Source organism: Strigops habroptila, chromosome 9 (assembly GCF_004027225.2).
Source record: "Strigops habroptila isolate Jane chromosome 9, bStrHab1.2.pri, whole genome shotgun sequence".
Lineage (NCBI taxonomy): Eukaryota > Metazoa > Chordata > Aves > Psittaciformes > Psittacidae > Strigops > Strigops habroptila.
In genome coordinates this window covers 40882250-40908120 of record NC_044285.2, presented here as the reverse complement: position 1 = coordinate 40908120, position 25871 = coordinate 40882250, and the positions used below count along the sequence as shown (strand labels likewise).

General features: G+C 61.0%; 3 protein-coding genes across 7 annotated transcripts; 2 read left to right on the top strand and 1 right to left on the bottom strand.

Moving 5' to 3' along the window:
- Positions 1–368: 368 nt before the first annotated feature.
- Positions 369–11125, top strand: XKRX (XK related X-linked). 2 transcript variants are annotated; one of them, XM_030497937.1, is made up of 4 exons: positions 369–846; positions 5914–6253; positions 8787–9046; positions 10079–11125. In XM_030497937.1, the coding sequence occupies exons 2-4, from the start codon at positions 5961–5963 to the stop codon at positions 10822–10824; spliced, it is 1299 nt and encodes a 432-aa protein (XP_030353797.1). In that variant the 5' UTR covers positions 369–846; positions 5914–5960; the 3' UTR covers positions 10825–11125. The 2 variants fall into 2 exon arrangements, with proteins under 2 accessions (XP_030353797.1, XP_030353798.1); XM_030497938.1 differs by lacking the exon at positions 369–846 and having other exon boundaries at positions 5895–6253.
- A 1074-nt stretch (positions 11126–12199) lies between these two features.
- Positions 12200–17937, top strand: NOX1 (NADPH oxidase 1). 4 transcript variants are annotated; one of them, XM_030497926.2, is made up of 13 exons: positions 12200–12244; positions 13465–13560; positions 14086–14196; positions 15084–15168; positions 15243–15388; positions 15468–15649; positions 15803–15947; positions 16036–16128; positions 16229–16464; positions 16544–16706; positions 16804–16950; positions 17157–17281; positions 17432–17937. In XM_030497926.2, exons 1-13 carry the CDS (start codon positions 12200–12202, stop codon positions 17556–17558), a joined length of 1701 nt encoding a protein of 566 aa, XP_030353786.1. In that variant the 3' UTR covers positions 17559–17937. The 4 variants fall into 4 exon arrangements, with proteins under 4 accessions (XP_030353786.1, XP_030353787.1, XP_030353788.1 ...); XM_030497927.2 differs by having other exon boundaries at positions 12200–12248; positions 13469–13560; XM_030497928.2 differs by lacking the exon at positions 14086–14196 and having other exon boundaries at positions 12200–12248; positions 13469–13560.
- A 1077-nt stretch (positions 17938–19014) lies between these two features.
- Positions 19015–25856, bottom strand: CSTF2 (cleavage stimulation factor subunit 2). Its single transcript, XM_030497925.1, is given in 16 exon segments — positions 19015–19205; positions 19304–19430; positions 19547–19672; positions 20060–20337; positions 20619–20704; positions 20706–20771; positions 21058–21199; positions 21753–21812; positions 22864–22926; positions 23182–23299; positions 23415–23570; positions 23674–23793; positions 23886–24022; positions 24349–24518; positions 25527–25605; positions 25748–25856. Coding segments are annotated over 15 exon segments (1782 nt in total). The 5' UTR covers positions 25806–25856; the 3' UTR covers positions 19015–19205; positions 19304–19307.
- Between the last annotated feature and the right edge of the window lie 15 nt (positions 25857–25871).

Genomic DNA, 25871 nt, shown 5'->3' with positions numbered 1-25871 from the left:
CAGAGCCAAAATGACTTGCTGGACGCATTAACGCCTGCCTTTGTTCCCAGGGGTGGCACTGCCGGGAAAAGCCAGGCAGGGGATGGGAAGAGGCACGACCAGAGGTGCTATCCATAGGGATTGCCATGTGGCAGGCAGCCCCGGAGGCACTCACAGCCTCCCGAGAGGCAGCAAGAGCTGGTCTCCTCCAGCACCAATGGCTTTCCAGAGTGACTGGTGCTCTGCTGCTGTTAACACAAGTGTCCCACATCCCTGGTGCCAGGGACTGGGAACCCCCCGGGAGCCTGAGGCAGCTCCAAGTCACCCTCCCCATGTACCACACCGGGCACAGAGGCTGGGAAACCCTCCAAACTCACCCCAAACCTGGCAGAACCCTTCCTTTAATCCCAAATGGCAGCACGAGGGCCATGCCCAGCACCGTGGGCACGGGCTCAGGTTGCAGAGCAGAGGCTGGCCCTTAGCCCGCGCACACAGAGCGCAGCGGGAGCCCCTCATCCAGCACAGCAGGGACCCCCCGGGCAGTGCCAGTGGGTACCCGCCGCCTGGGTTTCCTTGGTGACTGTTGCCAGGTGAGAAACTCCGAGGCAGAATTTATCCTCTTGGCGGATAACTGGAGGTATTCCTCGCCGGAGCTGTCACCGGGAGCCCCCAAGAGAGGGTTGTGCCCCAGGCATTGGGGCTGCTCAGCCCTTGGCATCGCTTCCCGGAAGGCAGCACGTGTTTTGGGGCTATTTCTGCCTCGCTGGAGTGCCGCAGGCGAGGGAAGGAGGAGAAACCGTAGGACGGAAGAGAAGCGCAGATGGACACGGGCTGGCGGGCTGCCCTGCCTTGGCTTCACTAGACCCCGTGAGTATGCACCCGTGCTGGCACCAGGAACCCCAATGAGACCCCCGGGTGAGGGGCTGAGTGAGGGGGACGGCAGTGGCAGGGATGGGGAGCTTGCACATGGGGAATGACGGCTTGCAAGGGAAAGCAGTGGCCGGTGCAGAGCTATAGGGGCTGCCTATAGCATTTAGGGGTGATGAAAACTGAGGTGATGGCAAGGACCAAAAAGTCTGGCAGGAGTATTTCCAAGCTGCTCTGCTTTGCTTGAGATCGCACCAACTCAGCCCAAAAAGGCCTCTGTGGCAGGGTGAGGGCATGCCCAGGCTTTGGGGAGGGACTCATCCTTCTATTGAATGCATCCAACACCAGCAGCAGCACACGGAGGCAGCGGATATGCAAATAGCTGCATCGTCCCTTTAAATCCCAGCACAGCTCTGGTGGTTACCGATAACCCGGATCATACGAGCTCCTAAATCCCAAGAGCTAATTACAGGCGAAGGCCCCGTGGTCAGGCTAGAAATGCAAGATAATTACAGCCTGTGCCACGCAGACCTGGTGGTGATGGGGCACCAGGGCTGTTTGCTGGCACCGTGGCCTCCACACCGGCACCAAGCGCAGTGGCATCCTGCTGTGCTCCCCACCACCAGCCCAGCAACCATTCCCCAGGCTATTTCAGGCACAGAAAGTTGTTTTTATAGAGCTCTCTTTACTCCCCCTCCATCAGCACCACCAGCCCGCACCAGGCAGAGTGTGCAGGGAGAAGTGCGCTTCTCACCCCATTTCTAGCCGGGTGCTTCCCAGATAGAGCACACACATTCCCAGGAGAGGCTGGGATTTGAGCACAAGCTGAGGTTTGTGCCATTCCCTGGTGCATGGGGAAGCTGCCAGCGCTGTGAAGCTCTGTGGTGCCGCTTTGGTGGCTACAAGCTCTCCCCAGGCTCCTACAGTGGTTTTGCTGAGAGCATTACAGTGTTCCTGCTGCTTTCCCATAGCAAAGGAGAGTGTAACCCATCCCTCCTGCCTGCCAGGCCGCCTGGGCATGTGCAGTGCCCTCCTGGCTGGGTTAGCAGGCTGCCGGGGTTAGCTGTATACTCTTACAGGAGGCGGGACCAGAGGAATCAGTTAATTAAAAGTCATTTTAACCCTTCCTGCCCTGGGTTAATGTTACAGCATCACCCTCTGCCTGAGCTGGGGCTGTACCCGAAGAGGCACCACTTCCAAATGTGTAACTATGGCAAACACCTATAAATATGTTGAAGTTACCTTGAAGAAGGTACTTGTGTTAAAGAACTGAAGCCGTGAGGCAGGAGTGGCTTGGCCCATGCCAAAGGAGCACAGGGTGCCTGCTCTACGGGCAGCACCAGGCCCGGTGCTGGGCTCAGCACTCCAGTGAGATACAGAGGGATGAGGTCCTCAGCACAGACATGAGTTTGTATCCCAGCAGGATAAGGGAGAGAAGCTGGATGAGGAACTAGGGCAGTAAAAGCAGTCTCATGATGAAGTAAATGGAAAGAAATATTTCCCCAACCAGAAACTATTCCACAGGCAGCTGGGGCAGGAAAAAACGCAGCTGAGTTACTGAGGCAGCAATGCAGAATCCAAACAGCTTAGGCTGTCAAAACCAGCCGTTTGCAAAGCGATTTCCAAACTAAGTAAAGCGTTCCCGGCTCACAGATTCCTGGGAACCCGGTGAGGTCCCTGCTCAGTGCGTGCGGAGCCAGGGAACACTGTGATTTCCACCTCACCCAGCACGTCCCCATCATTGCTCCATGCCGAGTGTTTAATCCTCCTTGGAGCATGTTACTGGGGAGGTTTCGGGCCGAAAGGGCAGAGTGGTCCCCGCACCCCCTGCTCCATCTCTATGTGCAGGGCTATATTTGGGAAGCGGGCAGTGTGCGATTGGCATGTCCCAGCTCCGAGAGCCGCGCCGGGTCCTAGTGCGGTGCAGCGGGGCGAGGAGAGCAGAGCCCACCGGCTGCCATCCTACCTGGGCTCTTTAAGGGCTCTGGCAAGGAGCTGCCTCCCATTCCCATCTCTTCTCCATTTACAGGAGCTGAGCCGCCAGGCATGTGTAAAGCAGACACGGCTATTTTCAGAGCTGGAGCCTGCTCCCACCCCACGCTGAGCCCGGGCTCTCATACACATCAAATCCCGGCAGGCAGACACCGCTGCCACAGCCCCATGGTTAATGTATGTGAACACCGGGATTGATAAAATAATGGAGGCTGGGATTAAGAAAATAATGGAGCTGGGATGTTCTCCAGCACTGACATCCACTAGCGGTGGCAGGACTTTGGGAATCCCATGGCAGGGGGTTGGAAATGGAAGAGCTTTAAGGTCCCTGCCAACTCAAACCAGCCTGGGATTCTCTAATAGAAGTGAGCTGCAACCCCTTCACTTTCCTAAGTGGTCCTAGAGGTGCCAGCACAGCCCCTGTCTGTCTGGCACCTCGGGTTATATCCTGATGAGTACTTCCATGGTCGTTCCACATCACATTGGAGGCCACTTTACCCCATCCAGCCCCGGCGCTGTTCTGCTCCAAGGTTCTGGCCGAGCATCCAGGCACTGCAGATGGGGACACGAGGGTGGGATGTCCTCTGGTGTCGCAGGGGATGAGCGCTAAAGCCGTGCTGGGATTGCAGGCAGAGGCGCTGGCGCTGAGCTGGCAGGTCCAGGGAGCAGCGGTGGCAGTGGGGACCGGATGCTGGTGCTATCTGTGACACAGGGAGTGTTTATGGTGCGCTGTTTACACTGTGGCCAGGTAGGGTTAGGCTGGAGGCGTGACTTACAGCGTGCACCAGAACACAACCCGCTGCTTCTCCACGCTTGGGTTGGAAAATGGGATAATAGCTGGGGTGGGAAGCACGGTGAGGCTTCATCCCTCCATTCCCCTCACGGCTGCTGGCGCACCCGGACTCAGGGCTGGAATTCTTGAGTGCTTAAACAATTGCTCATGAGTATTTCATCACGAAACAGGGGAAGATGAGATTCTAAATGTGATGAGTCGGAGCCCAGGCATTGCTCAGCCGAGGGCTTGGTGCCCTGCCAGGCTCCCGGGGGATGCTTTTAATTTGGATAAATGGAAGTTGCATAAATGACGTGAGTTGCACGTTGCTCTGCTGCTACTACAGAGGTGTGGGCACAGTTGGCAGTGCCCTGTCACTGCCTGAGTGCCCATCCAGGCCCATGCACAGCTCCCATCCTGGGTGTCCGCAGCAGCCGGCTCCTTGGCTTGGATGCTGTTCCCTTCACCCTCTGTCTCACTGGAGTTCTTTTTGGAGAGGCTGTTTCCAAAAACAGCTTGAAAATATGTGACTCTCATACCAGAGCTGAGCAGTCACATGTAGGTCTCCTGTCTGCGCCGGTCAGGCCAGTCCCTATGAGCTCATGGTGTTTGTGGTTTCCCAAAGCAGCTCCTCAGCTGCTTGGAAAGAAAAGTGCTGAGACTGGGATTGCTTCTGTGTGGGAGCTGCCACTGGGGAGACGCAGCCTCCAAGGTCTCAGGTGGTTTTATTCCCAGCTTTGCCTCTGATAAGCCTGGTAACGCTTCCAGCCTGGTAAAATAGGGGGAACTTGGGGGGTTTCATGCTTGTGGCTTGTGTGGGGCTGGGTGAGGGATGGACACAGCGTGGGCACCTCCCCGTGAGAAGGTCTGGCTGCTGAGGGGGGAACAAAGAGAGCCATTTACAAGCTACCTAAGCCTGGAAGTCTGCCTAAACCAGGGAAAATTGGCTGACCTCAAACACTTCTTGCCTTGTCCCATCTCTCCCAGAGAGCCAGTGTGTGCCCAGGCTGGACTCAGCAACCTGGCAGGCAGCGCACACACGAGCATCATGGTGCTGGGAGCAGCCTCACACCACTGCTTGTGGGGGAAAGGCAGGGCTGGGGGTCTCAGTGCATGATGGGCAGAGCAGGAGCCCCATGGCTGTGTGGTGACGGAGGTGTGGGGCTCAGCTGGCTGCCCCGGGCTGGACCACAGGCACAGCAGATGTGGGGCTGAGTGGTGGGCTCAGCGGTGGGAGGTTTGGCTCCATCAGTGAGGCCATATAGCCCATCACCTTGAAGGTGGGTGCTTCAAGGCAATGGGAAAAGCACCCTGTTGCTCAGCTGCGGGACAAGGTGGTCTTCACTCATTCCTACCTGGAGTTGGGAGCATCCAGGAGGCAGGAGCCACATCTCCCTTGTAATATCCTCCCCAAACCTTGAAGCAGCCCTGCACACCCACCCCAGCTGCCTGTGGACCTGAATGGGTGCCCCTGCTGCAGCTCAGCTTGCGAGACACCAGAACACTCCCTCCCTTGGCAGCACCCTTCGTCCCACAGGCAGCCCCTCAGAGCGCAGGCCCACGGGCTGGTGGGTGCCCTGGCCCTACCCCATGCACCCTTCCCCGGGGGTCACCCCACAGAGCTGGGGCACAGGGGGTGCAGGCACATACAGAGCCACTGCAGGCAGGGCTGCACCCACACTGCCATCCCTTCCTGCCCCACGGTGGGACCCCGCTGTCCCTAGCGATGACAACCCTCCTCTGGGGGGCCCTCCCATGTTGCTGCACCTTGGGGTGCTGGTAGGTGCCAGGACCTAAGTGTGAGCCAGGACTTGGCAGGGGGGTCCCAGGGAGGATGCTTGGGGCACACAGGGTGTTGCGTAGGAGCTGGTAGGGCTATGGCTGAGGGGGAGTGGGTGCTGCATTGAGGTCCTGGGGTGGGGGTCCTGGCCATGATGGGGGTGTCCTGGGGTGAGGGTTCTTGCAGAGGCAGGGAGGGAGTCCTGGGTTGGAGATCCTGGGATAGGGGTGCTGGGGCTCCTCGGGCAGGGGGCTCCACGCTAGTGGGGACCAGGGCACCGCACCGGGGGGGTCCCGGGGCAGCGGGGCCGGGCCCCCACGGGTGTCCCGCCCCCCGCTCCCGTCGGGGCGGGCCCGGAGCGCTGCCGGCGAGTCCCGTCCCCGCCCCGCCGTGCTTGGCTGGGCTCGGCTCGGCGGGGCCGGGGCCGAGGCAGGGCAGCCGGCGGCACGGAGCGGCTGGGGAGCCCCGCTCCGCCCCGCTCCGCCCCGCTCCGCCCTGAGCGCGGCTCCTCTCCCCGCTGCAGCCCGGGATGTGGCCGCGGCGGGGCTGAGCGGCCGGGCCGGGGCCGCGATGGACGGCCCGAGCGGGGGCTGCCCGCCCGCCGCCGCCCCGTTGCGGCCGAAGATGCCGCTCGGCATCGTGTTCTCGACGGCGCTGTTCTGCGGGGAGAGCGCGGCGGCCGCCGTCCTCTGCTTCTCCTACAGCCACTCCGACGACCGGTTCTGGCTGGCGCTCACCATCTTCTTCATGCTCTGCCCGTCCGTGCTGGTGCAGCTCACGCTCATCTTCGTGCACCGCGACATCAGCCGCGACCGGCCCCTCATCGGCCTCATGCATCTGCTCCAACTCGGGCCCATCATCAGGTGAGCGCCGCAGGGATGTGGGGACCCCCGGCAGGGATGCAGGGACCCCCAGCAGGGACGCGGGGATACCCTACAGGGATGAGGGGACCGCCGGCAGGGATGCAGGGACCCCCGACAGGGATGCGGGGATACCCTACAGGGATGCGGGGACCCCCGGCAGGGATGCAGGGACCCCGGCAGGGATGCGGGGATACCCTACAGGGATGCGGGGATACCCTACAGGGATGAGGGGACCCCCGGCAGGGATGCGGGGACCCCCGGCAGGGATGCAGGGATACCCCACAGGGATGCAGGGACCCTCGGCAGCTATGCAGGGACCCCCAGCAGGTCCTGCCGGCACCGGATGAGAGCAGGGGCTCTCCCGGCATGCCCAGAGCTGCTCCTGACATGGCCCCATCCTGTTCCTCCCTGGGGGCTCTGCTGCTCCTGTCCCATGGGGATCTTGTGCTCAGCCACCAGCATCCAGTGGTGCCACTGTCCTCCGCAGGGGTTGCTGCCTGCTCTCCTCCGGGCAGGACTCTTCTCTGCCACCCTGTTGCATTTCAGCTGCTGGAAAGGTTCTTCCCACCGTTGCTTCCTGCAGCCAACCGTTCCCTCTGCCTCTGGGTTTTGTCCTCTTCTTGCTTAGGCTGGGAGCGCTGATGCAAATCCTGGCAGGGTGCTTGAGGGTGGATAGAAACAGGGGTCCTGCCCCCCAGAAAGGATCCCCAGGCCTGGGGCCAGTTGTGGGCAGTGGAGGAGAGGAGCTGGTGTGGAAGCTGGGGTCCACTGCCCCATGCTGGGAGAGGAGGACAAGGGGTGAGTGTTGCACAAGCCAGAGAGCTGCTGATCTCTCACTGCTTGGGAATGCTGTGGAGCCTCCCTGGGCTGTGCCACCCCGGGCACCCTGCTCACTGAGAACACACAGGGGGTGCTGCGGGCAGCGTGGCAGAGCCACCATCTCCAAGAGCTCCTTCCCATAGGGGCAAGCTTTGGGGCACACCATGGCCCACACCGCGCTTGCTCTGACACCAGGAACAAGGAGGATGCCAGAGATACCCTTGTCATGATGTTTCATCTTCAGAGGGGGCTGGGGAGCCACCAGCCACCGGATGGGCTGTGGGGCCACATCAGCCTGTGCTGGCTCATGGTGGTGCATCAGATGATGATGATGATGGTGCTTGGCCGCTTGCAAGAGCCAGCCAGGGCTGCTCAGGGCAGGCTGCTCATTGGGCTGGAGATGGAGCTGAGAAGGTCTGGCAGGGCACTGGGAGCCTGCTGGGACTGCCCATGGAGCCGGGCCTTTTGGATGGAGCCGTTTTCCCGTTAGAGGTTGCAATGAGCCATGAGAACTGGCCTCATCTGGCAAGAGAATTTATCCAGAAACCTCATTCCATTTGGGTCTGAAACAGAGCAACTTCTGCTGCCCTAATGAGCGCTCACAAATAATGACATCCCATCGGTCCCAGAGCCAGCTCATCCCTGGGTAGGAGCCAAGCCTCTTGGATGGGTCCTGCTCTGCTGATTGCCTCCAGCCCATGCACCCCACTGCATGGCTGTGTGTGGAGGGGATGGGGGTCCCCACTTGCAGTGGGAATGAGAAACCCACTTCCCCTGCCTGCACGTGAGGGTGTCCTGCAGGGAAGGGGCTGCAGAAGCACTCTCTTATCTCCCCCTGGCACACACGGCTTCACCCTGCGCTCCCCTTCCTGCCATCCCCACCAAGAAGGAAGTGTAGAAGCCGCCTGATCAAGAGGAGATCAAAGGCATTATCAGAGGGTTTCTCTTGCCTCCGCTTAGAGGAAGAGAGGCTTTTTGTGCCAGTGGGGAAAACAGAGCCTGAGGGTGATTAACCCCTTCCTGTAGCTCTAATTCCCAGCAGAGATACAGTTTTGTAGCCCGGATGCTGCACCTCTTGCATCAGTTGTTGTCCCCCTGCCCCATGTGCTTCGCCCTGCGTGCTGGAGCAGAGGAGTGACCACCGGGCATCCCCATGGTCCTGATGTGCCCTCATCCTGATATCCTGCCCTCATCCTGACATAGAATCATGGAATGGTTTGGGTTGGAAAGGACCTTAAGATCATCTAGTTCCAACCCCCTGCCATGGGCAGGGACCCCTCGCACTAAACCATGTCACCCAAGGCTCTGTCCAACCTGGCCTTGAACACTGCCAGGGATGGAGCATTCACAACTTCCTTGGGCAACCCATTCCAGTGCTTCACCACCCTCACAGTAAAGAGCTTCCTTACATCTAACCTAAACTTCCCCTGTTTCAGTTTGAACCCATCACTGCTTGTCCTATCACTACAGTCCCTGATGAAGAGTCCTTCCCCAGCATCCTTGTAGCCCCCTTCAGATACTGGAAGGCTGCTAATATCCTGCCCTCATCCTGACATCCCAGGGCCAGTGGGTGCCCGCAGCACTGCTGAGCACTCACTCACATCACTTGGGCTGCACTCAGCAGGAGCAGGGTCCATCCAGCATTGGGTGAAGGGGGTCTGGATGCACGGGGGGGCACAGTGAGGCTGGGGGTGACGCTGCCACGTCCCCGCAGGTGCATGGAGGCGCTGGTGGTGTACTGCTGGTCGGGGAGGCAGGAGGAGCCCTACGTCACCATCACCCGCAAGCGGCGGCTGCGGAAGGGCTACGAGGTGGAGATGGAGCAGGAGATGGGCCACTCGGAGCGGCGGCTGGCCATGCACCGCAACGCCTTCAAGCGCATGGCGGTCATCCAGGCCTTCCTGGGCTCCACGCCGCAGCTCACCGTCCAGCTCTACATCAGCATCCTGGAGAAGTACGTCCCTGCTGCCCGAGGTAAGGGTGCCCGGCATGCAGGGAACCCCAGGGACAGGCTCTGTAGCCATGGGTGCTGGTTGGCATCCCACAAAGCTCTAGGGAAACGGTGGCCACTGGGTAACGTGGAGCACAACCTGCGCTTGTCCATCCCTGGTTTGCTTTTCCCACTCGCTGCTCTCCAGCTTGCTGTGATGCTGGGAGAGTGGGAAGAGCTGGACACGGCTCTCAGCTCTGCTTCCAGCCCCACTGCTCGCAGATGGATGTTGTACAGAGCCATCCATGCACCCAGCGCCCTGTCCCATAAAAATGCCATGTCCCTGCCCCAGGGTGCTCCAATCTGCCTTAGTTGCTGTTGTTTTCCAGCCAGCTGGTTTCCTCGCAGCCCCTCCATTGCATCTATTTCTGCGCCTCTCCCAACAGCCGCAGCTCCCAGCCCTGTGCTTCCACTCCCAGGCTCCTTTGCTTGCTCCCAGGATGTTTATGTGCTCGGGGCTGGATGTGCCAGAGCAAGCTCTTAACTCCCACTTCGGCATGCTGCCGAGCCGGCCGCGCAGGAGCTCTTGCACCACTCCAGTGCAGCGCCTGGGGAAGGAGCTGCCCTCACCGACCTGCTCTCTGGCCATGCTGGGAGCCCAGAGCTGTGTCCATGGGAAAGGGAACACAGGGAATGCCCCATAGAAACCCCTTCCTTGGCCGCATCCCCCTTAAAGGGGGTTTTAGGAAGTGGAGGGAGCAGAGGGAGGATGAGCTCCTCCAGCTGCAGATGCAGGAGGTGAATCCCAGCTGACACATTCCAGGTCATTCCCTCACAGTCGGGTGCCTCAGCTCAGCCCCGCAGCTCACAGCCATCACCACTGACATGGCACGACTGGGACCAGATACTTCCCATGTGCTCCGTTGCAGTTTTCCTGGCTGCAGTAAACGGGAGAAGCTGCCAGCATTCCCTATGGATGAGCTTGGCTTTGCAGCGCCTGGTTGAGATGCTCCCGGGGTGAATGGTGGGCTACAGTCCCCAACGCTGCCTGACTCCTCTGTCCTCTCCCTTTGCAGCGGTCCTCATGGGCATCTGCCTCGTGTCGGTCACCTACGGAGCCCTCGTCTGTAACGTCCTGTCCATCCAGGTCAAATACGACGACTACAAGGTCCAGCTGCGGCCACTGGCCTTCCTCTGCATCGTGCTGTGGCGCAGCCTGGAGATCTCCACGCGCGTGGCCGTCCTCGTGCTCTTCAGCACCGTCTTCAAGCACTGGATCATCCCCATCGCCTTGGCCAACCTATTGGTGGTCTTCTTCATGCCCTGGGTGCAGTTCTGGCGCAGCGGCACCCGCCTGCCCGACAACATCGAGAAGAACTTCAGCCGCGTGGGCACGGTGGTGGTGCTTTGTGCCTTCACCCTTCTCTACGCCAGCATCAACATGTTCTGCTGGTCGGCCGTGCAGCTCAAGCTGGCCGATAGGGACCTCATTGACAAGTCGCAGGACTGGGGCCGCTTGGCTGTGTACTACGTGGCACGGCTGGCGGAGAACACGGCCCTCGTCATCCTCTGGTACTTCTTCAAGACGGATGTCTATGAGAACATCTGCACCCCGCTACTGGTGGTGCAGCTGCTCCTCGGCTACTGCATGGGCATCTACTTCATGCTCCTCTTCTTCCAGTACCTGCATCCCTGCCGACAGCTCTTCCAGTACAACGTTGCTGACTTCTTGCACTGTGTCTGCTGCCGTCGGCGCCCGCCGGGCACCCCTCTGCACCTCCAGGCGCCGTATGAGCCTGGTGTGAGGCACAGCATCGTCTGAGGGACAGCCAGCACCCCGCTATGGACACAGGGATGTGCTGGCAGCCACAGACCTCGTGGCACAAGCCAAGCACTGCTGGCCCTCGGTGCCAGTGCATCCCACAGTGGCATGGGGACAGGAGTGTGCCCGCTTGCCTGGCACCACACACACGGACACAAAGGACTTTGGGGGGCCCAAACTGTTGCTACAAGCACCCCGGGGGTGCCCTGACACCCCAACCTGCCTGCTACGGTACATACAGTGACGCTGGGGACATGGGGGCCAGCGGGACTGTTTTAAGCAGTAAAGAACCTCTGCTGTGGCTGCGTGTCTGGGTGCCGGCGCTGACTCATGTGAGGGTGGGACTGTCACCATCACGTCAGGGCTGGCGTGGGTGCGCACCCACGGCTTGTGCTGCCCTTGTGCTCATGGGCACCAAGCCGGGGCTGTGCCGGTGGGTACTAGGGGTGAAGGGGGAGCCCCGCAATGGAGCTGGGAAGAGGCAGGAGCATGGCAGGACAGGGGCCTGCCTTATCCTGCTCCTCTGTCAGCGCGGCCATGGCCGCCGGCCAGGAGCAAAGCGGCGTGCCAGCGAGGAGCAATCCTGCCCAACCTGTTCCTCCAGGCTGCTGTTCCCAGGGGGAGCACCCAGCACCTTGGGGCTCAGGACGCTGCTGCAGAGGGCAGGCAGGAGAGGAAGGGTGGCGGGCACAGCAGCAGGGATGCTGATGTGATCCAGGCATCCTGGCACCAAACCAGGAGTGTGACTCCCCCATTCCCAGCACCCTTTGTGGGGTCAGCTCAGTTGGGAGGATGCTGGTGCCAGGCTGAGGGTGCTCAGCACCCCTGGGTGCTCACAGAGGTGCAGCATTGCTGGTGCTCAGTCTTAATTCACCCGCCTTTGAGTGGATCCCTGGGTTGGATCCTGGCATTGGCGCAGTGCTCTACCCATGGGATGCTTCTCCTCCTCCTCCAATGGTTTCTTATAGAGCAGGGGCAGCGAGGGCTGGTGAGGAAGGCCAGGAGCAGCACAACAGAGCCGGATGCACCCTCTGCACCTTCCTCCCACCAGGAAACTCCTACCTTAAAAAAAGGCCATTTTGTCCCCAAAACTCTTCAAACACACAGGAGGAACACCCTGATGCCCTGCAGCACCCAACCATGGTGCCACGGGGGTCCCTCTCCGTGGTGACCATACCCATCCAGCGCAGGGGGCTGATGCCAGGGCTGTCTGACAAGGGTCAGTGCTCCCTTCCTGGAAGGCAGCCTTTGAAACCCGCCAGCATTTCCTCAAAGGATCCTCAGGGGAAAGTCCCTGAGGAGCTGTTCCCATGGCCGGGGCTGCCGCTGCCTCCATAAAGCCTCGAGCAGGCAGCACGGGCACCGACAGTGCACCATGGGCAACTGGCTGGTCAACCACTGGTTCTCTGCTGCGGTCGTCGTGAGTGTGTGGGGCTGGGGGTGATGCGGGGGGCTATGGGGAGCATGGGCTGGGGGGATCACAGCGGGAAATGGGGGCTGATGGGCAGGGAGAGACAAGCATCCCCTCTGCTCAGCCAACCCGCAAAGCCCCGGTGGCCAGGGGAGGGATGGGCTTCCTAAAACTTGAGGAAAATATGACTTAAAGGAAAGGGGGATCCGGATGTAAAGCTTAAAAATGCCACCAATTTTCCTGGCTGCTTTGGATGGGAATCTCTTCTCTCCGTGTGAGAGCAGGAGGCTCCCATGACCCCCCTGCCGGGGTGAGGGTGCACCCTAGGGATGAGATGCTGTTGCTATGCTGTGGCATCACTGGTGTAACGGGGCTTGTCTGGGCAGCACCGCTTGTGAGGAGCTGCAATCACATGGGAAACGGGGATGTGCAGTTTAAAATCCCAGCCTGGTTTGTGTTGGAAGGGACCTTAAAGCTCATCCAGTTCCAACCCCTGCCACGGGCAGGGACACCTTCCACTAGAGCAGGTTGCTCCAAGCCCCTGTGTCCAACCTGGCCTTGAACACTGCCAGGGATGGGGCAGCCACAGCTTCTCTGGGAAAAGTCTGTACCAGCACCTCAGCACCCTCACGGGGAAGAACTTCTGCCTCAGAGCTCATCTCAATCTCCCCTCTGGCAGGTTAAAGCCATTCCCCTTGTCCTGTCCCTACAGGCCCTTGTCCAAAGCCCCTCTCCATGTTTCCTGTAGCCCCTTTAGGCACTGGAGCTGCTCTAAGGTCTCCCCTTCAGGAGCCTTCTCTTCTCCAGGCTGCCCCAGCCCAGCTCTCTCAGCCTGCCACATTCAGGGCAGGATAGAGCAGTTTTGGGCGCTGTGCAAGAACTGTGTGGCTGAGAGGGGCTCGTGTGGGGCGCAGCAGGGCTGGGCAGGGGATGGCAGTGCCATAGGGATGAAACTTCCTCCTCTCAGCGTCTTCCCCATGTGGCCCCAACCACCTTTGGGATCTGCACCTGCTTTTCCTCCTTCCTTGTCTGGGTGGTGCACAGGGCTGTTGTGATCCAACAGTCATTTTGCTAGACTCACACTCCCCACCTTTGTCCCCACATCCCAGCCCCACGTGCTGCCGCAGCTCACATGCGAGCAGGAGGGGCTGCGCTGTCCTCATGCACCCCAGTGCTGCAGGGCAAGGGGGTCCCGGGGTCCCTCATGAGGCTGCGGCTTGTCCCCGCAGGCAGCCTGGCTGGGCATCAACATCTTCCTCTTCACCTACTACTTTCTGTTCTTCGACCGGGACGAGAGGTATTTCTACACCAGGGCTATCCTCGGGGTAAGGTTCTCCCCTGCACTGCCCGTGCCCCTTCCTTGTCCTGTCCTCTCCCAGCCTGCTCCATCCCAGTCCACAGCCCGTGCTGGTCTCTGTCGTGTCTCAGCCCAGCATCACGCCCTCCCAGTCCTCCTCCTCTCATAGAATCAATCAGGTCGGAAAAGAGCTTTAAGCTCATCAAGTCCAACCGTTCCCCAGCACTTCCAAGGCCACCACTAACCCATGGCACTGAGGGCCTCGCCTACACGGTGTGTGAACACTTCCAGGGATGGTGATTCCACCCACTTCCCTTGGGAAGCCTGTTCCAATGCCTGAGCACCCTTTGGGAACAAAACTACCCTTTTCCTGGCTCAGCATCACCCTTCTTCCCAGTCCCCACCTCAGCATCACTCCCTCCCCTTCCCCATCTCAGCATCACTCAGCCCCATCCTGTCCCAGCCCCATGCTGAGCAGTATGGCTGCAGAAGACATACCCAACCTGTGGCATGAGACAGCAGCGCTCATCTCTGCTCCTCCTCCTCTCCCCAGTCTGCCTTGGCATGGGCACGAGCATCAGCCAAGTGCCTCAACTTCAACAGCATGCTGATCCTGCTGCCCGTGTGCCGCAACCTCCTCTCCTTCCTCCGCGGGACCTGCTCGGTGAGTGCTCCGTGGTGGTAGGGCCAGCGTGGACATCCCCATCCCTGTCCCCATCCCTGGCACCCATCCTCATCCCCATCCCTGTCCCCATCCCTGGCACCCATCCTCATCCCCATCCCTGTCCCCATCCCTGGCACCCATCCTCATCCCCATCCCTGTCCCCATCCCTGGCACCCATCCTCATCCCCATCCCTGTCCCCATTCCTGGCACCCATCCTCATCCCCATCCCCATCCCTGTACCCATTCCCGAACCTATCCTCATCCCCATCCCCACTCCTGTACCCATCCCTGTCCCCATCGCTGTACCCATCCGCAAACCCATCCTCATCCCCTCCCCATCCCCATCCTCATCCCCACCCCGGTACCCATCCCCATACCCTTCCCTGCCCCCATTCCTGTCCCCATCACTGCACCCATCCTCAAACCCATCCTCATCCCCTCCCCATCCCCATCCTCATCCCCACCCCGGTACCCATCCCCATACCCTTCCCTGCCCCCATTCCTGTCCCCATCCCTGCACCCATCCTCATCCCCATCCCCGTCCTCATCCCCATCCCTGTACCCACCCCCGTACCCCTGTACTCATCCCTGTCCCCATCCCCGAACCTATCCTCATCCCCATCCCTACCCCTGTACCCATCCCTGTACACTTCCCTGTCCCCATTCCTGTCCCCATCCCTGCACCCATCCTCATCCCCATCCCCATCCTCATCCCCACCCCTGTCCCCAACCCCATCCCCCTACCCATCCCCATCCCTGTCCCCATCCCCGTACCCATCCCCATCCCCATCCCTGTCCCCATCCCTGTCCCCATCCCCGTACCCATCCCCATCCCTGTCCCCATCCCTGTCCCCATCCCCATCCCAACACCGTGCCTGTCCCACAGTGCTGCCGGCGGACGCTGCGGAAGCAGCTGGACCACAACCTCACCTTCCACAAGCTGGTGGCGTACGCACTGGCCCTGCTCACAGGTACCGCCCCGCGCGGGCCGCGGCACGGTGGGGACCAGGAGGTGACCATGCGGTGACTGCCTGTCCCCCCCCAGCCGTGCACACCATCGCCCACCTCTTCAACCTGGAGCGCTACAACCGCAGCCAGCAGGCCACGGACGGCAGCCTGCCCGCCGTCCTCTCCAAGCTGCATCTGCAGGGCAGCAACAAGTGGCTGAACCCCATCCACTCCAACCAGACGGTGAGCGTGGCCCTGGCACCCAGCTCCCCACCACCACCGCCAGCCCCTGCACCCCTAACCCACCCCGCTGCTCCCACAGACAGTCGAGTACGTGGCCTTCACCACCATCCCGGGGCTGACGGGGGTTATCATCACGCTGGCGCTCATCCTCATGGTCACGTCCTCCACCGAGTTCATCCGCAGGAACTACTTTGAGGTCTTCTGGTACACGCATCACCTCTTCCTCATCTACTTTGCTGGCCTCGTCATCCATGGCATCGCGTAAGGCTCCACAAAGGCAGTGGCTGCAGACCCCGGGCAGTGGGGTCCCCATTGCCAGGGCTCCCCATTCCCAGCCAGCCTCACACAGTGTGGCTCAGCCTTGGAGAAGGGGACATGAACCGGTCCCTGGGCTCAGCCCTCATCTCCCCACAGCGGGCTGGTGCGTGGCCAGACAGAGGAGAGCCTCAAGGAGGTGCATCCACACCAGTGCGCCCAGTACCTCACACAGAAAGACAAGGACAGGCACTGCAGCCACAGCTGCTGCAAGGACCCCGAGTTCGGGAGCATCCCTGCCGAGGTAGGGCAGCGGTGGGATGGATGCAGGGGGAGAAACCCTTCCCTTGCCCTTGGGATGCTCCAGCCCTTTGCTCTCCTCCATCCCACAGTCCTGGAAGTGGGTTCTGGCCCCTGTCCTCCTCTACATCTTCGAGCGCATCCTGCGGGTCTGGCGTGCGCGGCAGAAGGTGGTTGTCACCAAGGTGCGTGGTGCAGGAGCACGTGTTGGAGCTCCTTGCCGTGGTGGCCATGGGGAGATGGACAGGAGCCGGGCTGGGTGCTGATCCCCATCCCTCCCCGCAGGTGGTGATGCACCCTGCCCGCGTGCTGGAGCTGCAGATGCAGAAGAAGGGGTTCCGCATGGAAGTGGGGCAGTACATCTTCGTCAACTGCCCCGCCATCTCCCTGCTGGAGTGGCACCCCTTCACCCTCACCTCCGCGCCCGAGGAGGACTTCTTCTCCATCCACATCCGAGCGGCCGGAGATTGGACCGAGCGCCTCATCGACACCTTCCAGAAGCAGACGCTGGAGATGCCCAAGTAGGCTGGGACCACCTAAACGGGCCATCCCAGGGATTTGGGGAGGCCGTGCCTCTTATCCACACCATTCCCTGGCCAGGATCGAGGTGGATGGTCCCTTCGGCACAGCCAGTGAAGATGTGTTCCAGTACGAGGTGGCCATGCTGGTGGGAGCAGGCATCGGTGTCACCCCCTTCGCCTCCATCCTGAAGTCCCTCTGGTACAAGTTCCAGCAGGGTGACCAGACCCTGAAGACCAAGAAGGTATGGATTGTCCCATGGGAGCAGCGTGGGTTTGACACGTCAACCATCCATCCCTCCTGCTCTGCTCTACCTCGAGCAATCCCTCTCTGCATCCCAGATCTACTTCTACTGGCTCTGCCGGGACACGGGAGCCTTCGCCTGGTTCAATGACCTGCTTGCCTCGCTGGAGCAGAAGATGGCTGAGTCGGGCAAGGCTGACTTCCTCACCTACCGCCTCTTCCTCACCGGCTGGAACACCAGCATCGTGAGTTGCGGTCATGCCTGCCTGTGATTAAGGGGGGACATGGGGTGACCAAGTCAGGCAGGAGAATGAGGCCAAGCGCATCAACAGCTTGAAATCAGGAGGTCCGGGAGTGGTGTTTGGTAGGCATTGGATGCTCCTCCATGGCGAGGGACTGGAGATGGGCTCAGGGGTGGTGGCAGGGTCCTCACTGCCCCTGCTCTGCCCAGGCCAACAACGTGGCGCTCCGCTTCGACACTGCTGTGGACACGGTGACGGGGCTCAGGCACAAAACCATCTTCGGGCGGCCCATGTGGAACAGTGAGTTCACGGCCGTGGCTGCAGCACACCCCAGGTGAGAGCCGGGCAGGGGGCTCAGGGTGCTGGGGGCACCCATCCTCTCTGGTACCCAGTGCTGGGGGGGCTCTGCCTGCTTTGGTAAGGGTTGCAGGGACCCCAAAAGGCTCTTGAATCACTGGTGCTGATGTCCCCATGCTGTGTGCAGGTCGGTGGTTGGCGTGTTCCTCTGTGGGCCGGGGGCCTTGGCGAAGAGCCTGCAGAAGTCTTGCCACCAGCATTCCAGCCTGGACCCCAGGAAGGTCAAATTCTACTTCAACAAGGAGAACTTCTAAGTGGCAGCCAGAATGGGACCCCCGCGGGCAGGGGACCATGCATCTCACCTCATCCCCCGTGCCAGAGCATGGCCAGGGGTAAGCATCTCCTGAAGGATACATGCACTGAAGCCAGGCGAGACAAGGGAAGACTCCTTCTCCATGAGAAACTCCAGGTTCAAAGCGTGCTCTGCATTGATAAACCAGAGGCACGTGCTGCGATGATGCTGCTGGAGCAGAGGGAAGCAGCGGGAGCACCCAGCGGGCTGGGCACAACAGTGGGACAGGGATGGGACACGGCCATGCTGTGCAGGCGTTGGGGATAAGCGTGTCCTTTGGGGTTTAAGCAGTCCTTCTGCATGAAAGGGTACATTAAACTTGATTTCCTTTTGCACTAAAAGCCTCCGTGCAGGTACAAAGGGAGCCCCACTCTCTGCCCCCTTGTAGGGCTGCAATAGAAAGCTGGTCCATAGCAAAACCCTTGGGGTGCAGGGTAAGACACCCCGCTCCGCAGGGGCTCGCTGCCACCACCTGAGCCAGCCTGTGCTGCCTGCCAGGGGCACACCAGCGCAGGGGCTGAAGCCAAGGGTCGAGGGAGGGGATCCTGCCCCTCTGCTGCGCTCTTGGGAGACCCCCCTGCAGCCCTGATCCAGCTCTGGGGCAACAGCACAAGAGGGACGTGGAGCTGCTGGAGCGAGGCCAGAGGAGGCCCCGGAGCTGCTGCGAGGGCTGGAGCAGCTCTGCTCTGGAGCCAGGCTGAGAGAGCTGGGCTGGGGCAGCCTGGAGAAGAGAAGGCTCCTGAAGGGGACACCTTAGAGCAGCTCCAGTGCCTAAAGGGGCTCCAGGAAACCTGGAGAGGGGCTTTGGACAAGGAATGTAGGGACAGGCCAAGGGGAATGGCTTTAACCTGCCAGAGGGGAGATTGAGATGAGCTCTGAGGCAGAAGCTCTTCCCTGTGAGGGTGCTGAGGCGCTGGCACAGACTTTTCCCAGAGAAGCTGTGGCTGCCCCATCCCTGGCAGTGTTCAAGGCCAGGTTGGACACAGGGGCTTGGAGCAACCTGCTCTAGTGGAAGGTGTCCCTGCCTGTGGCAGGGGGTGGAGCTGGATGAGCTTTAAGCTCCCTTCTCAAACCATTCTATGATCCAAATGCAGCTCATGCAAAGGCAACAAATCCTGCTCAAGTCTATGCAGGGAAGGGGGAAAACCACCCTCCCCGAGCAGACTGAGTAGTATCCGATTGCTGTATCGCTTACGGGATGGAAAGCCGAGCTCCCCATCCTGCCCTTTGCTTACACCCCATGGAGAGCTGTGAACAACAGCACAGCACATCAGAAATCCATTCTCGCCCTGGTGCTGGGGAGAAGGGAGGAAGGTGAGTGGTTTGCATTAGCCTGGAGCCAGGCTGGATGCTCCCAGAACCCAACAGTCCCACTCGGCCTTTATGAGAGACCAAAAGAAGTCAGCCGGAGACATGACTTTACTCAAACCCTTCTCCCACTTTATTTCAAACATCATAAAATATACACACAGAGGACAAAAAAAAGGATGAATGGGAGAAGAAAACGTGATGGGGGGAGGAGAAACCTCTCCCAAAACGCACCATCAGCTCGGACAGCAATGCAAAGCAGCTGCCACAGAGCATCACCTTCACCACACACCAGCCAGGGCTGCAAGAAGGAAGGGGAAGAGTGAGCCCAGCATGGAAAGGAACAGCAGGAGCCCCGTGCTGAGCAGCTCCCATTCACTGAAGGGTTAAGGACATCACCTCATCATGGTGCTCCTGTGGACTTCTGGATTTGCTCCTTCAGAATGAGGATGCTCTGGCGCTGCTCCGGGGGCAGCATGGCGATCTGGTCTGCTGTCAGCTGCAGAACCTGCATGATCAGAGCTGCCTGTGGGGACAGGGGAGAGTCAAAGACAAGGGCATCAGAGCCAGGAACGGCTGCTCCCATCACCATAAGGCACATAAGAAGTGCTGCTCCCAATGTCTCCCCTTTTGTCCTCTCACCTTCTCGTGATCCTGGGGGGTGACCTGGCTCTGACCAGGGCTAAAGCCTCCGGGCTGACCAGCTCCTTGGACCCCTGCTCCGGGAATGCCTCCTCCCTGCATGCCTGCCCCTGCCATGTTAGGAACCTGTGGGCACAAGAGATGGGGTAAGGACCAAGGGGTCTCTGGACTCAGCCATGCGAACACAGGAACATACAGGTGATCAGATGGATGCCCTCACAGCCAGCCTGAAGGCACCTGAGCATGAAGAGACGTGTTTCACGAGCTCTCCTGTCCCTCCAACTCCTGCACATCAGGAAGAGGTGGAGAGGCCCAAGCCTCATCCTGTCCCCAGCATACGGGCAGTGCCGGGGGAGATGGATGGATGCCCTGACCCCCCCCACAGAGCCACTAACCCAAGCCTTGTCCTTCCCAGAGGTGCTGCTGCCGCAGGATGCGATCACACCCCCACTTGGCACCCATCTATGAGACACCACCAGCGCCCAACCAGCTGAGCAGAGGTGCTGTGCGTACCTGGCGGGGCCCCTGCGGGCCACTGGCTCCCATGCTAAGCGGCCCAGGACCCTGTATCCCACCAGGCATGGGGCCACGCGGGTTGGGACCGGGCCCTCGGGGCTCCAAGCCCCGTTGTTCCATGACCCTGGCTTCCATAGCCCTGGCTTCCAGCACTCTTGGCTCCAGCCCTCGCGCTTCCAGGGCTCGCGCTTCCAGGGCTCGCGCCTCCATCACCCGGGGCTCCAGCCCTCGGGGCTCCAATCCTCGTGGCTCCAGCCCTCGGGGATCTCTCCCGACTGCAGAGGAAAGACAAGGCGAGCTGTTGGAGAGAGCGGTGCTGTGGGGAGCGTGCCCCCCACCTCCCGTGTCTGGGGGCCAGAAGGTTCAGGCCTTGGGGCAGAGGGGACATGCCTGGAAGAAGACCTTTGCCCCATGGGACTGTCCCTCCTTGCCCTGGGGACAGTTGTTTCACTGCCCAAACCCCCTTCCTTGTGTCCCTCGCTGGGGCAGTGGGCTCCATCCTGACTCCTTGCGTGCGCTCTTTAAGCCACCCGTTATGCCATGCCCCCTCTCTCACCTCGAGCATCCATCAAGGGCCCCCGCGGCTCTCCCATCAGTGGTCGGGGTTCTCCCATGGGTCCCCCTCTCATCTCATGGGGGGGGGCCACGGCTGTCATGCCCAGGCATATGGTGCATAGGGGCTCCCTGGTGGGGCGGCCCAAGGTAACCTCTGACGCAGAGAGACGAGGAGAGCAAAGCAGGAGGAGGAGAAAAAGCGAGAGAGGGTGAATCAGACGCTGGCTTGGCACGGTCTGGGCAGAGCGCTGGGATGGTGCCCCCAAAGCCGGGCACAGGGGAGGAGGGTGAGGTTGGCACAGGGATGGGTGCTGCCACCACCCCGGGGATGCCCCGTCCCCGGGGGAACCGGGCCAGCCCCTATGGTCAGCACCACACACAAGGTCCCCCTTTGCGCAGGGGACAGTGCCAAGAGCTCCTCTCCTTCCCTCTCCCCTCACCTGGGCTCCACTTCTCCAGTGACTGAGAGCAGGGTCCCTCCGCGAGGGTCATTCGGGGCATCTCCCAAAAGGCCTCGGGGCGGCGGGCCACTAGCAGGTAGAGGTCCACGCTGCATAGGGGCCCTCGGGTCTGGCATGGGCACTGCCAGGGAGACACACAAGAGCTCGTGAGGATGTGCACCACCAGTGCTGTGCTGACACTGTCCCCCAGCGCTCTCGGGGTGTGGGGCAGCCCCACACTGCTCCCCTGGTGCGGGTGGGTGAGCCGTGCTGACTGCCAGCCCCTCGTGCATGGCCACAGCGCACCTAAACCCTTTGTCTAGCTGCCGATTTCATCCCTCTCTGGCTCTACCTCAGGGTCCTTATAGCATCAGGTGGCCAAACCAAGTGTGGGTGCCCCCCATGGTCAGCCCTACAAGCACGGGCATCAACACCGTGCTGATGTGGGGCCAGGAGCAAAGACGTGGTAGCGAGGTGTCAAAGGATCCTAAGCAAAGTCCCTCTCAAGCCGGCTCTCCGTTTCCACTGGTGCTTGGCTCTAGCCTGTTCTCTCCTCCAGCCCCCGAGGCCAATCCTGCCTCCTCCTCTCAGCCAGGGCACACAGAGCGTCCTGGCAGCACAGCGGGGGGAGCGCTGCTCTCTGCCCCCTCCACACGAGCTCGGTGGCAGGAGGGAGCAGGCGGGTGCCGGGATACCTTGAACGCGTTCGATAGACGCAGGCCTGGCAGGTCCCACGGGCGAGAGCTGCAGGTTCCCTGGGCAAGCAGCAGGAAAAGAGGGAGAAGAGCAGACACGTGAATAGTGTATGCACACATGCACCCAGCTCTGGGGACAGCGCTGCCTGCAGGGTCACCTCCGCTCCCTCACGTCCCCTAGGAACACCTATGGGGATGCTGCACGTCTGGCTTGATCCATCTCTTCCACTAACTGTCACTAAAAGCACGACCCTTTCCTCTCTCTGTGACATGCAAGGCAAGAAGACATCCTGCTGAGACAATGGGCTGTGCCCCACGATGCACAGCCAGCTCCTGCCCCTGCTCACAGCTCCCCACAGCACTCCCCAGTGCCAGCTTTCCGCCTGCTCCAAACCTTCCCGCTGCCAAGAACTACCTGGTTGCTCTCAGGAAGATGGTGCCCACCCCAAAGAAAACAAGAGTCCGCTGCCCCTAAGAGCAGAGGGGCTCAGAACGGGTTTGCCTGAAGCAAGGCCTATGACACAAGTGGAGGCAACAGGGGTGCCAAGTGCCTCGTTACTGGGAGAACGGGGAGCCGGCGGGTGCACCGTAAGGAATCCGGCTGCGGGGCTGGGCCGTACAGACCGTGCCTGCGGAGGGAAAGGCGAGCATCATCCCCTGGGAAGCTCCCTGCCATGGGGTGGCACCGGGCATGCAAAAGCGAGGGCCCAGCTCCCTCTGCAGGGCACAGCGGCAGCACAGGCTGCTTCCCAGCACCCAAGCACTGGAGGAGCAGGACAGGGACCAGAGAAAGGCAAGCTCTGCCTTGCCCGCACAAGCACAGGGACAGACACGGAGATGGAAAACACAGGCATGTCCCGCTCGGAGGGCTCTGCGGGGACTGGCAGCATTCCCGGCTTCCAGAGCACAACGGGGCACAGAACAAACTGGGAGCAAACTGGTGTATGCGTGTGCGGGAGCAGGAAAGCTGCTGCCTTGCGCCCCAGCGAACAGAGCCAGGGACAGGGAAGGCTGCAGGGAGCTGGCAGGGCTCTTGGTGCAGCTCTTGCTCAGCACCCATGGCCTGGGCCCCGCTGGAGGCTCACACAGCACTGAGCCACGTGTGTTTTACCTTGTCCACGCTCCAAGGGGACAGGTCCTGCGCCCGGCATCCCAACCTGCGGCTGCATCCCGCCTGAGAGGGGGAACAGGCAGAGATCAGATCCCTCCTCAGCCATCCTTGTGCTACCAACAGACTCCTTCGCCCCCAAATACCTCCCCACTCCCGGGGGAGGATCTGGAGGTTTGTTTTCTTGACCACAGGGATAAGCCAACCCTCTGGACCGCTGCTGGCAGCAGCCACAACACATGGCATGGGACCATGTGGGGTCTCATGGAGCCAAGCTTCTGGTTAGGGGGGGTCTGTCTTCAGGACCCATTTAGGACTCACCTCCTGGAGCCATGGGCCCGGGGCCCTGCACAGGGGCTGCCATCTGTCCTGGGGCTGGCACTCCTCCCTGCATGGGTGGCTGCATCAGAGGGGGAGCGCCGTTCACGTGCATCCCACCCTGCCCAGAGAGAAACCAGCGCTGAGGGAAGCCCCAGCACCCACGCACAGGGAGAGCCGGAGCTGGCGATGCCCATCTCTGCCCTGCACAGCTCGTGCATCCTGTAAGCTCTTACTATGGGCTGTGGCTGGGACGAGGGGGTATTCTGCGGGTTCAGCTGCGCGTTTGGCCCCGGCCCAGGCCCTGGTCCTGGCCCAGGTCCTGGCCCTGGCACTGCCTGCTGGTTGCCTGGGATCAGAGGAGGAACGCTGGTCTGGCGATGCAGGATTTTCTAGGGGGAGAAGAGGGAGAAAGGAGTTTTCTTCCACCCTCCCCTCCACAACGGGCTGCCACCAACATCCAACCAACCCTGGAGAGGGCAGCAAGGCACAAACCAGTGCGATCTCCGGGTCCACAATCCTCATGACCACTTGTGCTTGCAGCAGGGCATAAGCCAGCTGGGGGTTCTGCAGCAGCATGTTCCTGGCTTCCTGGGGGCTGTTCTGGACACACAGCTGAGGAGACACACGAGATGAGAGCTCCAGCAAGGCACCGCAGGGGCTGTGAGGGCACAGGCAGCGGTGCTAGAAGCTGTGCTTCCACTCACCTTCATCTGCTTCATGAGCTCGAACATCTGCTCGGGTGGCAGGCTGGCTACTGCCCGGCTGATGGACTCGGGGGCATCTTCAGGATTGACAGGGTCCCCGTAGGGTGACTCTATGATGGGTGCGCCTGTGCCCAAGCCTGCAAGAGAATTTGTGACCTCCTATGGCAACGTGAACTGGTTGTTGGTAATGGGCTCATCAGAAGGGAAGCACCACACCGTTATAAAGGAAAGCAATGAAAACAGGATCATTTGGGAGACAAAGCACAGAGCTGAGCCCATGCATCCCTCTGCAGAACTACTTGCTGCATCACTTGGAGCAGGCCAGCCCTGCCATGGAAGCAGCCTCTGCCTCCATGAGTCAGTTTCTCCGCCACCCTCATCGAAGAGACACGCTTTGTAGCACTGAAAAGGCCAAGCCCAGCACCACGCTGGTGCTCCCTGCAGCACAGAGCTCAAGACTCACTCTTCAGCTCCTCCTTGTTCTTCTCGCTGGCCGCGTTGTCGACGCGCAGGGCCCTGCCGCTGAACTCGCGCCCGTTGAGGTTCCGCATGGCGCTGAGCGCCGTCTCCTGGTCCTGGTATTCGCAGAAGCCATAGCCCTTCGGTTTGCCCGTCTCCCTGTCGTACACCAGCCTGCACAGCGAGGAGGAGGGAAGGACACCGCTGAGGTGTGCGCAGCGCCCACAGCTCTGCCCCGTTTAGGATGGGGCTGAGGGGGACAACACGCAGGAGCACTGCGGAGCAGAGTGAAGCCCTAAGTGAGAGCCAAAAGGCTCCTGGATCCTGATGGCTGTTCCCAAAGGCCCAGTGCCAGGAAGGCCACCAGCACAAGCCCTGTGCTTCTCATAACCCCATAAAGGCAACCTCTAGGGGCACAGGACTGGACTGGCTGCTCCTGCAGCTCCCAAACCCTTAACTGAGAGATCTCTGAAGCCTAGAGCCAGGCCAGGAAAACATCCCTGCAGAGCCACTGGGATGGGAGTGCGGAGCAATCCCATCTCTTTGCACAGAGCTTGATCAGCCCCAGCTCCACGCCACCAGAGCCTCCAGCCTGGAGATTCCATAGACTCACAGAATAGGTTGGAAAAGACCTTAAAGCCTCCCAGTTCCACCCCACAACCATGGGCTGTTGTGCTGGGGCCATCATGCTCTACATCTCCAGGGGACCCCAGTGCAGGACCTCAGTGCTCAGCACAGCTACCACAGCCCCAAGGCCGCCCTGCTCTACGCAGCCCCATGGCGGGGAGGCTGGCTGCCATCCTCACCTAAAGGGACCTAAAGGGACTGAGGAGGGAGCTGCCATCCTCACCTAAAGGGACCTAAAGGGACTGAGCAGGGAGCAACCATCCTCACCTAAAGGGACCTAAAGGGACCGAGGTGGGGGCAACCATCCTCACCTAAAGGGACCGAAAAGGGAGCTGCCACCCTCACCTAAAGGAACCTAAAGGGACCGAAGGGGGAGCAGCCATTCTCACCTAAAGGAACCTAAAGGGAGCGAGGAGGGAGCTGCCATCCTCACCTAAAGGGACCGAGGGGGGAGCTGCCATCCTCACCTAAAGGAACCTAAATGGACCGAGGGGGGAGCTGCCATCCTCACCTAAAGGGACCTAAAGGGGCCGAGGGGGGGGCCGCCATCCTCACCTAAAGCTGACCACGGGCCCGACCTCCGAGAAAATGTCCTTAAGCTGCTCCTCGGTGGCCTCGTACGGGATGTTCCCCACTGCGGGAGACAGAGACGGCGGCCCCCGGTCAGCGCGGCCACTGCACACCGACCCGAGCGGCGGGGAGGGCCCGGCTCGCCCCAATTCCAACCCCATCCCCGTCCCCGTCCCCATCCCCATCCCCGTCCCCGCGGCGCTGACCGAACACGGAGCGCAGGGAGCGGTCCACGGCCGGGTCCCGCACCGACAGCCCCGCCATGGCGCCGCCGGGCCCCGCACCGCCTCCGGTCCGGCCCCGCAACCGTCCCCCCGCTTCCGCTTCCAC